The sequence below is a fragment of the Ipomoea nil genome, unplaced genomic scaffold (assembly GCF_001879475.1).
Source record: "Ipomoea nil cultivar Tokyo-kokei standard unplaced genomic scaffold, Asagao_1.1 scaffold0298, whole genome shotgun sequence".
Lineage (NCBI taxonomy): Eukaryota > Viridiplantae > Streptophyta > Magnoliopsida > Solanales > Convolvulaceae > Ipomoea > Ipomoea nil.
Genome location: NW_017616726.1, coordinates 17,879 through 31,842, shown reverse-complemented (window position 1 = coordinate 31,842; position 13,964 = coordinate 17,879). Strand labels below are relative to the sequence as shown.

Genomic DNA, 13,964 nt, shown 5'->3' with positions numbered 1-13,964 from the left:
TCTCAAATTGAGAATTTGCCTAAATCCACTAAAAGCTCAATATTTAAAGTACACTTTGTTTAGGGAACGGGGATTACACAATATGATTTCCTATTAAGCTATTGAGACCTAAACACTTGTACTACTTTTCAAGGGGATTTGGGTATCTCTCTCAATTACTCTCGTGCTCACGATTAGGTGCTGAAAGCATTAAGAGAGGAATTGTGATGCATCTTCTTTTATAAGCCGAGAGTTATTGATTGAATGAGAATAGGGTTGCTAATCCTATTTAGATTAGGAATTGAATTCCTAATCCTTGTTTGACTTGATGATCCCCTTTTGTCTAGAATTTGACAAACTTGTCAACAGGAAAAATCAGAAGCATTTAAGGCATTTAAAACATTACACATTCCGACTTCGAAAAGAAAAGGGTGAGTCAATCATCATGATTCTTAGGTTAAGGAGTAATCATGGAAGGGAATTCAGAATAGCTCATACTCGGAATTTTGTTCAAAGCATGGTATAGCACAGGAATTCTCTGCTCCAAAGATTGCACAACATAATGGTATTGTTGAATGTAAGAATCAGACTTAATAAGAAATGGCACGAGTCATGTTGAATGCAAAAAAGACTACCTCAACGTTTATGGGCAGAGGTTGTTCATACAACGTGTCATACAGTCAACCGAGTTTATCTACGTCCTGGTATACAAATGACTCCATAAGAAATATACATGGAAAGGTAAAACGTCTAATATGAAATATTTCCATATTTTTGGTACTAAGTGTTATCAAATGATGGATTAAACATACTCATATGACTTCTATGTATACCATTCCAAGCATATTCCATGAATCAAATGCGTTGCTAGTCTTTTTTTTTTTTTCATGTTTGTTTTATTCTTCTTTGTTGAATCTTTCATTGGCAATTACGTATGTATTCTATTACTTTCAATACTCACTAATGGTTTTTAGGCCTAAGCAAACCATAGAATTGGAAAATATAGTGCGTATGAATGATGAGGATATGGGGTCTAAGAATAAGATGTTAGATATCTAGTACCTTTCAGCAGGGTCGTTTCAATAAAAATTGGGCCCTGTGCAATATCTTAATTTGAGGCCCTTTTTCTAAGTAATTTCTATATATAAATAATATTTGTTCACAAAGTTGTATCAAAATATATAAATATTGTATAAAAAATAAATCTAAATTTTCATTTAAAAAGTGACATGCGCCGTGCACATTTAGACGCAAAATCATCTATCAAACTTTTGATATCAACTAATTCCAAAAGCTTATTTCCAATGGAGATTAAAGCTATTTCATTGACTCTCTCTTGCAACATACTTGATTGTAAGTAAGATTCAACAATTTCAACTTTGAAAAACTCATTTCTGCAGAGGCAACAATAATTGGGATAGTCAATAATATTCGATAAGCAATAGTAGCATTTAGAAAACAACCCATCTGTTTCAATGAATTCAATATACTCACTGCCCATATTTTTCTTTTGATAAAATATCTCTAAGCAATTTTAGCTCAATATACATTTCATTTCCATTAATGTCACCACTGCACACTGTTCATTGAGATTTGGGAATATAATTGAATTAAAAAATAAAATTAATAGTAATTTCTAATTAGCAGGACGTCTTGATCGAAAATGCTAATTGTTATTTGAGATTTTGAATTGGGAATTGCCAAAAGCATGGAAGAGAATCAAAGGATTAGAATATATATATATATATATATATATATATATATATATATATATATATATATATATATTAGAGAAAGAGAGAGAGAGTAAAAGACATTTTTGGTCCTAGACTTATAGTGGCATGGACAATTTTGATCCTACAGAAAAAATTTTGCCATTTTATGGATAGACTTATTGGGACAAGAACATTTTTGGTCCTCCGTCTATATATCCGTTAAATGACCGTGTAAGTGAGGGGTACTTGCGTCACTTCAGCGCATCTCCTTCTAAATATCACGCTCAAAGTATCGTCTCATGGCCTCGCTCTGAGTTTCCCAGGCCAGTCCTCCAACAAACACCTTAGTGAAAGTGGTGAAATCTAGCACCGGCGCAGCCGGAGGTTGAACCCGAACCAAGAATCGGTGGCTGCTGCTAATGTTGATGCTGGTACGCCATCACCATCACCCAGCTTTTAGCTACAGGCACAAGATATATACATACAGAGAGAGAAGATTCAAACAAGAAAAGGGTATTAATTTGAAGTGATACTAATGTTTTTGATCCAATGAAAAGTCCAACCCAAATTAACACCAAAAAAAACAAACAAACAAAACACCTAGAAATGATCTAGAATGGTAAAGGCCATCAAAATTTCTCAAGAAATAAATCAAGAGTTCGAATAGAGGAAAACAGAAGCACGAGGATTAAGAAAAAAACTGTACCAAAAAAAAAAAAAAACACGATGACTCCGCCTCCGTCCCCTGGACTCAGGCCATCGTCACCGCCGACCCAACGCCCCACTAGAGCTCTATCTCTCGTTGTCAACCCCCAGATTGCCGAAAATTTCATTGTTTTAGTCGACTTCGACACCTTCGGACAACGAAGGTCAATCTACATACGAACTCGAAATTGGATCCAATCGTACAAATTGGAGACCAAATGCGAAGCAAATCCAACCATTCGAAGACCTAATTCGCAGAGAAGAAAGTGAAACCCATTCAATTGAAAACTCGATTTGGTCGACGGTTGCACGATCGCAGCGGCCGATTCACAATAGCAAGTTGGTCGATGGTTCGCAGCAGTAGAACTGTCGTCAGTTACCCACTTCACCCAGCTGGAGTATTTGTCGCCAATCGTAGCCAGCGACGTCGTCGAGCCGGAGTAATCGGAGACAACCCAGATTAATTTTGTTTGTTTTTTTTTTTTTATTGAAATCAAGAATAAAACAAGCATGGATATAATATATAGAAGGAGATACGCTGAATTGACACAATTACCCCTCACTTACACGGTCATTTAACGGATATATAGACGGAGGGGACTGAAAATGTCCTCGTCACAATAAGTCTGCCCATAAAATGGCAAAATTTTTTATAAAGGACTAAAATTGTCCAAGCCACTATAAGTCTATGACCAAAAATGTCTTTTACTCTCTCTCTCTCTCTCTCTCTCTCTCTCTCTCTCTATATATATATATATATATATATATATATATATATATATATATATATATATATATATATATATATATATATAAGTAATTTTCAATTGGGCTCAATTTCACCTATCACAAATTGGTCCAATCTCCCTGCACTAACCCTAAAATCATGTATACTATATATAATATATAATTTTTTTTAAGTATGGGGCCCCAAAAGTTGGGGGCCCTGTGCGGTCGCACATGTTAGACATGCTCAGAACCGGCCCTGCCTTTCAGCTTCTTGAAATTATTTCTTTCATATTTGGACAAGTACAAAACTCAAGGCATATACAAGATATTGAATTTAAAGAATGAGAAGATGATGATGACTAAGAAATAAGTTGTACTTGTCTTTTATAAGCCTTGAGGAACGGTTACTCTAGTCCATCAAATCTTTTGGAACATGGGATGTTTTGCACAACTTTGAACCACATCCTCGCACAATGCAATGTATGAAACAACTACATGATCACACATAGTTTGCTCCAAGTGGCACGTAGGCACTACTACGTGTTGGCATGCTCATACTGGTGTGCAAGGCTAATAACAGTAGTCTGGGCTCACCGCGTAGAGCAAATAACCCCCGTGTATGCTTTCCACATGGCTAAACCTCTAGTATTGTATCGTGCCCCTCCTTGTTCTAACTTGGGCACCCTTTACATTGCGCCTAAAACCTCCCCCTTCCAAACTTTGCTCCCTAGTCCAATTTGCATCACTTTATATTTACACCTTAGCCCCCCAAACATTGCTCCTTCAATCGATCCTGTTACGAATATAACGGAATAATGCGGAAGCGAATAATCAAAAGTTGAGAATTATAGAAGTTAAATAATAAGAAAAATATATAAATGAAGAAAATTATATAAAATGACAAATGAATAACTAACAAAGGAAAAATATACAATATATATATATATATATATATATATATATATATATATATAGAAAAAGACAAAAGAATGAATTGAATTGAGATGAATTCAAAATGAGGTGTGTTTTACAATGCATAGAAAGCTGCTATTTATACACTACAAGGTGAGAGAAAAATGCGCATGAGAGTGAAAGAATGCATTCTTTCAAAAGGTTGAACCACAACCCTAAGGGCCCCCCTCACTCCGACCCGATAGAGAGAGTGAAAGAATGCATGCTACAGGAGGAGACAAACGCGGCAAGGGAGCAGGTAATGGCCTACATGCCTACATGCATGGATTTGATTTCAGCGATATTCTAACAATCTCCACCTTGGATCAAAATTATTGTAGAATTAACAATTGGAAGGGATCAAATCAATTGAAGGATCAATGTTTGGACCCAAACCCCAATTCCCTATCACAAGTAGGGATTATTAGGCCTCTATGTATTTGAGTTAGATTATGACTCCCTATCCTAGTCTCCCTAAGACTATATCTTTGTATATACTTGTAATCTGTACATCTGTAACTACATTACTAAATAAAATTCTATCAGTTCTCATATGGTATCAATTGAAACGTCACAGAGGGTGTATAGGTGCATGGACTTACAGACTAACAAAATATATGTATGCAGGCACGTCCGGTTTGATGGAGTTTTTCCTTTCAATGCTAAAAGTATTTTGCAGGCACCTCTAGTTCAGACAGACCAACCGTGGGCCAAATCTGTGCTTGTTCTAGTCCCGCCCACAGTTGCGGTTCAGCATGCACTGCTCGAACCGATTCTGGCTCACAGTGACCAGCCGTAACTAGCCTAGGCAGAGCACACCGAACCTGCCCAAACAGCGGCTGCCACCTGGCCCCAAGGCCGGTCTAGGGGGCGGTCTACAAAAACAGCAGCCTGGTCGCATACCATGGCTACACGGAGTCGATCTCAATCTCCACTTTTGGCTCTCTCTGCTAAGGTTTGTCCTACTGAACCCACTTGTTACACATAGGCAGTCAAACACTTTAAGTGGCGCAAGGCAATGGATGAAGAGTTTAATGCCCTTCTTCAGAATGTGACTTGGTGTCGTATTCCATCACAGTCAGAATGTGACTAGTGTGTCTGTTCCCAAGTTGTGGTGTGATAATCTTTGTGCTACAAACATGTGTGCAAATCCTATTTTTCATGCTCGTACTAAACATGTAGAAATTGATTATTACTTTGTTAGAGACAGAGTTGCAAATGGAGATATACAGGTTAATTTTATCTCAACGAAAGATGAACTGGCATATATCTTTAATAAAGCTCTACCTGGTCCTAGATTATCTTTTCTTAGAGACAAGCTACAAGTCACTAGTGTACCTTGTGCTTGAGGGGGAGTATTATGACTCTATGTATTTGAGTTAGATTATGACTGTCTATCTCAGTCCAATCGTTATATCGTGCACCAGGGCGCACACTGCATTGTGCACCCCGCCCTATAAAAAACGATGTCGTTTTGTTAAGTACAGTTATGTGGGGAGTTGACGCGACATAGTGTATGTGTATTATGTTTTACAATTATGTACATTCTAGTATACAATTATGTACATTCTGTTATACAATTATGTACATTTGTTTATACAATTATGTACATTCTTTTATACAATTATGTACATTCGAAACAGATAATTTTTTTTAAGAGTTAAAAGTTTGTATATTATGTTAAGATTTTATGTGTATTATGTTAAGAGTTTATGTGTATTATGTATTATGTTGGATTATGTGTATTATCTTTTCAAAAAAGAGTATGTGTATTCTATTATACAATTATGTACATTCTGTTATACAATTATGTACATTCTATTATACAATTATGTACATTCTAAACATTAGATTTTTTTTAAGAAGTTAACAACAGACACTGAAAGTGGAATTTCCAAAAAAAAAAAAAAAAAAAAAAAACAAAAAAACAAAAGGTACAAAACAACGTCGTTTTGGGCTTGTGCGCCCTGGTGTTCGATATAATTTGTCATCCCAGTCTCCCTGAGACTCTCTCTTTATATATACCTGTAATCTGTACATTTGTAATTACATTACTGAATACAATTCTATCAGTTCTCATCGGGATGTCAATCGAATTACCCCATTCAATTTCAGGCTTGCCTTGTCGAGTTGTCGGGCTTATCAGATCAACTCGAGTTGTCGGGCTTATCAGATCAAATATTTCTGATTGGTTTTAAAATTCTTGGTCGTAGCCCTAAAACCTAGAACTGTTGGGCTTATCAGGCAGGCTCAATGAAGAGTTTTAAAATGTAATACTTTTATGGTATATTTATTGCCCAAATTTGGATTAGAATTTCTTATTATGTGCTTAAAATGACCAAATATGTGCATACAACACTAGAGCCTGATAACTGCAAAATGAAATTATAGTAGTAAATCACTAGTCACAATTAGTTACTGCTAAAGCATATATAGTTGATCAAGAATGAATTTAAACAATAATATTGGTGAATAAGTCGAATCCTTTTTTAATAGAACTGGTTGATCTAAGGTTAAAGCCATGAACAAGGTCACCTTAAAATAGTGCAAGTGACACAACAAGATAAACATATATGATATAAAATGATGAGCTCCTAGTCTCTGTTTGATTCCAATTGTATATAAACACTAAAATGTTTTATTTTTATAAAATATGACTCTCACAGTCCGGTTGCGCAGACAAACCCAAGCATCCTTTTGCCGGATTTTGACAATATATAGCTTTTGTAAAGCTTTTGCAAAAAAATTCGACTACCATGACAAGATTTTTTTAAAAATTCTTTTTAATTTTTCGATCATCGGGTTAAAGTATTAGGGTTAACGGCTTGACGCGGGTTCCCTATACGAACAAATGTTCTGATAACTAGAAAAGTAATTGAAAAATCTAAACTATTTTGACCGGGGGTCAAAATTGGCAAGAACTTTTACAGATTTTAATATTAGGGTTGACGGCTTGGCGCGGGTGCCCTATACAACCAAATGTTCTTATCACCGGAAAAGTGATTGAAAAATCTAAACTATTTTGACTGGGGGTCAAAATTAGCAAAAACTTTATTAGATTTTAATATTAGGGTTGACGGCTTGACGCGGGTGTCCTATACGACCAACTGTTCTGATCACTAGAAAAGTGATTGAAAAATCTAAACTATTTTTACCAAGGGTCAAAGTTAGCAAGAAATTTTACAGATTTTAATATTAGGGTTGACAGCTTGACACTTGTGTTCTATACGATCAAATGTTCTGATCACGAAAAAACTGATTTAAAAATCCAAACTATTTTGACCGGGGTCAAAATTAGCAAGAACTTTTATAAATTAAAAAATGATTGAAATGCTTATTTTTTGAGTAAATATCAATTTTAGTTCCACGAATATTGGCAAAATGCCAGTTTTGGTCCACATGTTTAATTATATTCCTACCAAAACTCATCCCACAACTATTGTTTTACTACCAAAATTCATCACTCCGGTCACCGGAGAGGTTAAGATACGCCAGATTCTTAATATAATAAGGGTATTTTTGTCACTTTGTAATTAAAATCAAATTATTTTCTAAATTGCCATTAAACTTAATATTGGCCAAGATCATATCTAGAGTGAATTTTGTTAAATTTATAGTGGTGTTTATTATGTGAATTTTGTTCTAGTGTTTATGTTTAATTATTACGTGAATTTTGTTCTTTCATGTTAGAATTTTGTTCTGCTTCCTGGTGGCGTATTTGTGTATTTTCTTGTAAGTAAAAATATATACCAATTGCTCAAACAGCACAAACAGACCATTACATTTGCCATTGATCTTATCGTCATTATTCATTTGGTTTTCTGTACAACCTGCTAGCGTGTTGGTGTCCAAGGAAGGTGCATCTTGTAAAATCATCTAATTTAGCTGACTCAAAAGCAGTGTTAGGAGGAGTACTGCTCTCTATTTTGAACACTGGTTGTCTCTGTTCACATATAATTAACGGAGAATGAGGTCGCAATTAATATATTTCGCTGGTCGGAATAGTTTGATTAAGTTTCTTTTGCATTGGCAGGTCAGGTTTAATTACAAGGCATTGGCCAATATTAGATTTAATGGTAATTTAGAAAATAGTTTGATTTTAATTACAAAGTGATACCCTTATTATTTTAAGAATCCGGCGTGTCCTAACTCCTCCAATGACCGAAGTGATGAACTTTGGTAGTATAACAATAGTCGTAGGATGAATTCTGATAGGAATTAAACATGTGGATCAAAAGTATCGTTTTGCTAATATTTATAGGACTAAAATTGATATTAACTCCTTATTTTTCATAGAAAACCTTCGGATTATGACCTTTTTGGGTAACCAGAAATCCATGTATCTCTATAAATGATAATTATGGGTTTCTTATCATATTTCGGTTATTTATTTATTATATTGTTTTAATTCGATTTCATTGTACATTAAATTTATACAAATATTTTTTTAATTTTTTTTAAGAAAAATTTATACAAATATTTTATAATCTCATTACGGAACATAATTGCCATTCTTGACAAATTATGTTGTGAACTCGTGCCCATAATGCAAAACGACGTCGTTTTCAGGGAAAACGCGACATTCCAGTTTTAAAATTTTTTTTTGATTTTGTCTCGCCGTTAACAGCGTTAACGGCGTTATTCGTTTTGGCATTATGAATGTACAGTTATGGAATTATGAATGTACAGTTATGAAATTATGAATGTAAGTTATAGAATTATGAACACAGAGCTCTGACATTATGAACTTACAATTCTGAACATATAGGGATAAAATTATGAACATAGAGTTTCGAAAATTATGAATGTACAGTTATGGAATTATGAACACAGAGTTCTGACATTATGAACTTACAATATGAACATATAGTGATAAAATTGTGAACATAGAGCTTCGAAAATTATGAATTTACAGTTATTGAATTATGAATGTACAGTTACGGAATTATGAATGTACAGTTATGGAAGTATGAATGTACAATTATAGAATTATGAACACAGAGTTCTGACATTATGAACTTACAATTATAAACATATAGTGATAAAATTATGAACATATACTTCTATAACAAAACGATCTGAAACTAAAAAAAAAAAAATAGAAAATAACGGTGTCACTAATGGTACCGTTACCGTGTCCAGTATGGGTCCATAACATAACGGTTTATGTAAAAAAGTACTCATTACATCACCCTTTATTGCTTTCCTAATATAATTTAGCAGAAATAGATATCTGCACCAATTTTCAACTCCATGCTGTAAAAACAGGCGGTCAACTAAAGAAATAAAAAAGGCTGTCCAGTGTCCTGTGTCCACAATTGTCTTTAACAAATTTTTCCTTTAAAATGTGATTTTTCCATATAATGTTTTCCTCGTTGACCTCCACTTACTCGTTTTTTTTTTTTTTTTTTTTTTTTTTTTTTTTTTTTTTTTTAATTTTAGAAAAACGATATATGGACCCTATATAGTAAAAGGAAAATATTATATGTGTACTTTTATTTTTTACTCTTAATTTTTACTCTCACATACAAAATTTTTATGTAGACATTTGTATTAGATTCATATGAAAAAAGTAACTTATCAGTGTCCGTCATACTAAGAATAAAATTTAAGAAGTAAAATTTGAGAGTTCCTGTAGTAAAATTCATAGTAAAATTTTAGTCATATATTGTTATTTTATTAATGGAAGATGATACGGATAAAATTTATGGAATACTATTTTTTCTAGATGAATCGAAAGATTTTATGAAAATTGGGAGTAGAAATTAGAATTTAGAAGTATGAACAAGATTACTCTCACAGTTGACCAGTTTAAGTAAGTAAAATGGCATTAATGATAATTGATATGATTCCTAGGAGATTCCCAAGTCATACCTTAAAAGAGGGAAATAATATCAAGAACGTCGTAATCTTTAATTCACTGCAGAATCTTTAACGTTAGAGGGGCAGACGTTTTCCTTGTGTTATTGTAGCAGAGAAAACAAACAAACATGACTATCGCCATTGATGAATCAAGCAGAAACCCAATGAGGCTTGAGGTTATGTCATAATATTTTTTTTTTCATTGTTGTATTGAAAATGTATTTTTTTTTTCTTGGTGAAATGAAAAGAATTCTTTATTTCAGGGGAAACTGAGTGCAATAATAGTATGTTGGATTCTTGGACTTGGATCTCTTCTAGCTTGGAATACCATGTTGACAATAGGAGATTACTATTATGAATTGTTTCCTGTGAGAATCCTTTAATTTGTCTCAGATTATTATATTGAATCTCCAATTTTATGTTTAATAAAGTGTTTTAAGGTTTTTAGTGAGAGAATTATTATGTTTGTTGTCTTTGTTTTCCCCTCAAGAAATACCATCCTTCAAGGGTGCTTACCCTTGTCTACCAAAAAAATACATTTTCAATACAACAATGAAAATGAGTGCAATAATAGTATGTTGGATTCTTGGACTTGGATCTCTTCTAGCTTGGAATACCATGTTGACAATAGGAGATTACTATTATGAATTGTTTCCTGTGAGAATCCTTTAATTTGTCTCAGATTATTATATTGAATCTCCAATTTTATGTTTAATAAAGTGTTTTAAGGTTTTTAGTGAGAGAATTATTATGTTTGTTGTCTTTGTTTTCCCCTCAAGAAATACCATCCTTCAAGGGTGCTTACCCTTGTCTACCAACCATTTGCAATTGGAACAATGGCAATTCTTGCACACAAAGATGAAAAGCTCAATACAAGAAAACGAAACTTAGCCGGATATACACTATATTTCTTGGGCACATTGGCGCTCCTACTGGTATATTCTGCTTGCCCTTTTTACTCTGGATATCAGTTTTGTAAGTAATTTATTATCCAAACTGATTCGGTTCCCATTAATGGCAGTTGGATTTAGGCACATCAGGGAAGGGTGGACTCGGAAATTACATAGGAATTTGTGTTATTGTTGCATCTTTTGGAGTTTCAGATGCCCTTGTTCAAGGTGGAATGGTTGGAGACCTGTCTTTCATGTGTCCTGAATTCATGCAAGTATGTTTTCAGATTTAATCTTCCTTGAAATTGTATATCTTTTTAGAGGTAGAGTGCTTTTATCTGCCATCACATTTTAAGAGGCAGGGTGCTGGACTTGCCCCTTCAAGCCTCTGCCTAATAATCATTCATATTTTTTGAGAGGTAGGGTGTTGGACTTGGCCTATCAGGCCTTTGGCCAACAATCCTCTTAGTCACTTGGAGTTGGACTTGTACCCATCATCACATTTTCGAGAGGCAGGATATTGGATTTAGCCATTCAGGGCTCTACCCAACAATCTTTACATTTTTGAGAGGCTGGGAGTTGAACTCGACTCTTTAGGCCTCTGCCCAACAATCCCCCACGTTTTCAAGAGGAAGGGTGCTGGACTTGACCCTTCAACCCTCTGCCCAACAATCAACTAGTCACTTGGAGCTAGATTTGACCCTCCACGGGCCTCCTTCCAACAAAGCTTTTCATTTCACAATCCAAAAGCTTTAATCTTTGTCAACTTAAATGCAGTCATTCTTAGCTGGTTTAGCTGCTTCAGGGGCACTGACTTCTGTGTTGAGGTTAGTGACAAAAGCAGCTTTTGAGCACTCCAGTAATGGTCTCAGGAAAGGAGTTAGTAAGTGCTTTTCTTCAACTTTACAAATCCAAAACATACAAAGCTATTATTAGTCTATTGTAAAGTATTTTAGTTTTGGCTTTTAATTTGCAGTCTTGTTTCTGGCAATCTCCACATTCTTTGAATTCCTATGTATTGTTCTTTATGCATTCGCCTTCCCCAAATTTCCAATCGTCAAATACTATCGCTCGAAGGCAGCTTCAGAAGGATCAAAAACAGTTGCAGCAGATTTAGCTGCAGTCGGCATCAAAGCGCCAACTCAAACTGTACAGAAACTAAAAATTCCCTCTTGATCCAACAACCTTAAACTTCTAGCTAGTTGTGTTTTTTTAATGTATATTCTTGTGTGCACAGGGGGATGATGCTAATACGCAGGTGGGGAGGCTAAGCAACAAGGAGTTGTTCTTACAAAACATTGATTATGCTTTGGACCTCTACCTCATATATGTTTTAACCTTATCGATTTTCCCTGGATTTTTATACGAAAATACTGGAACCCACAACCTTGGCTCATGGTAATCATTGTATTTCTTCGTTCTCTTTTGAATCCATATAAGAGCTATAGCCCAATTTTTACTCTTGGGATTCGAAACTGTGACCGGGCTATGGTACCATTTGTTAGGATCAAGCCCTTACCACTATAGCTTGTAGTGAATACACAACTTTATTTTCTTATACCGCCACATTTTTGAGAGGCAGGATGCTGGACTTGACTCTTCACTAGTCTCTGCCCAACAATCTTGTTTGGTGGAGGCCGGTAATAGGCCAAGTCTACCACTCGGTAACGGGAGAATTGTTGGGCGGAGGCCAGTAAAGAGATTAAAGGGCCAAGTCTAGCACCCAACGTCTCGAAAATATGTGGCGGTATAAGAAAATAAAGTTGCATCATCGCTACTAGCGTAAGTTGTAAGCGCATGATCCTAATTCCTAACAAATTCTCTAGTCAACCATTGCTGGACTTGACGATTCACTCAACACTAAGTCCCACCTTCACTGATAAAATTGACTGCATGCTAAATTCAACTCTTCTAACAGCATTGTACAATGTCAAAATACTCATTGCAGGTATCCTATTGTTCTGATAGCAATGTACAATGTCTTGGATCTCATAGCAAGATACATTCCCCTCATCAAGAAAATTGAGTTGAAATCCAGGAAGGGGTTGATGGTAGCAATATTATCCCGTTTCTTATTGATCCCGTGTTTCTATTTCACTGCTAAATACGGCGATCAGGGATGGATGATCATGCTTGTATCTTTCCTCGGACTAACAAATGGTTATCTCACAGTCTGTGTCTTCACTGCTGCTCCTAAAGGTTACAAGGTAGGTTGTTCTGAATCTTTACCGACAGTGTTAATGTCAATCATCCAACTATGTTCAACATAAAACTTAATCATATTCTTGTTCATATAGGGACCAGAGGCAAATGCGTTGGGTAACATTCTAGTGTTATGTCTTCTTCTTGGCATATTTTCTGGTGTGGCTCTGGGCTGGTTGTGGTTAATTGGTAATAGTGAGTTTTGATAGAAAATCCATTATAGATATTTAATTTACAATTAATATTGTATTTGATCGGTGTGTTTTATATTTTAATTTTTACAAAGAACGATTTTTGTTTATATATACTAGCACTTTTTCAGGCAATGTATGATTATTCAAGACATAACGAATTAAATAATTTGAAGTACGCTAAGCTTTGTAAAACAAAAAGTATGCAATAATATTAATAGAGAATATTCTCCGGATATACCTTCCTACATGTCTGAAACCTCCACCTATATATAAGTTCAGGTATCATTTGAGAAACCTCCACCTATATATAACGAGGTCACACACACAATGAAAGGGGCCTCTCTTGTCTCCAAAAATGGAATAAGAAAAGGCACCTCCAGAGGTCACACGCACAATGAAAAGGGGCCTCTCTCGTCTCCAAAAATGGAATAAGAATAGGCTTTTTGCCAATTTCTCTCCATCTTCTCCCTATGCTTCTAGCATTACTATTTTTTTTTGAGTCTCAACTTAATGAAGCACAAAGAGTCAATATCACCTCCACTGAGGCTCAAACCTACAACCTCTTATATGAAAGTGCAACTTTAGTGTCACTAGACCACAAAGTCTTGGCCTACAATTACTATTTCATTCTTTTTAAATTCAAAATAGCAAGTACAATTTATTCTATCAATTACTTAATTATATATAAAAACTGTCTAAATCTAATCTAATAATATACTAATCTAATCTAATTATTA

At 34.8% G+C, this 13,964-nt stretch overlaps 1 protein-coding gene across 1 annotated transcript; it reads left to right on the top strand.

Moving 5' to 3' along the window:
* The first annotated feature begins 10,042 nt into the window (after positions 1–10,042).
* On the top strand, positions 10,043–13,268 carry LOC109157032 (equilibrative nucleotide transporter 3-like). The gene is made up of 9 exons (XM_019304918.1): positions 10,043–10,117; positions 10,205–10,309; positions 10,721–10,876; positions 10,963–11,106; positions 11,609–11,714; positions 11,808–11,980; positions 12,069–12,229; positions 12,780–13,038; positions 13,129–13,268. Exons 1-9 carry the CDS (start codon positions 10,070–10,072, stop codon positions 13,237–13,239), a joined length of 1,263 nt encoding a protein of 420 aa, XP_019160463.1. The 5' UTR covers positions 10,043–10,069; the 3' UTR covers positions 13,240–13,268.
* Positions 13,269–13,964: the final 696 nt, after the last annotated feature.

Coding starts and splice junctions, on each gene's coding strand:
- LOC109157032 (XM_019304918.1), top strand. CDS start 10,070: ATGACTATCGCCATTGATGAATCAAGCAGAAACCCAATGAGGCTTGAG. Junction 10,310..10,720: donor ACTATTATGAATTGTTTCCT/GTGAGAATCCTT, acceptor TTTCCCCTCAAG/AAATACCATCCTTCAAGGGT. Junction 11,981..12,068: donor TCAAAGCGCCAACTCAAACT/GTACAGAAACTA, acceptor TTGTGTGCACAG/GGGGATGATGCTAATACGCA.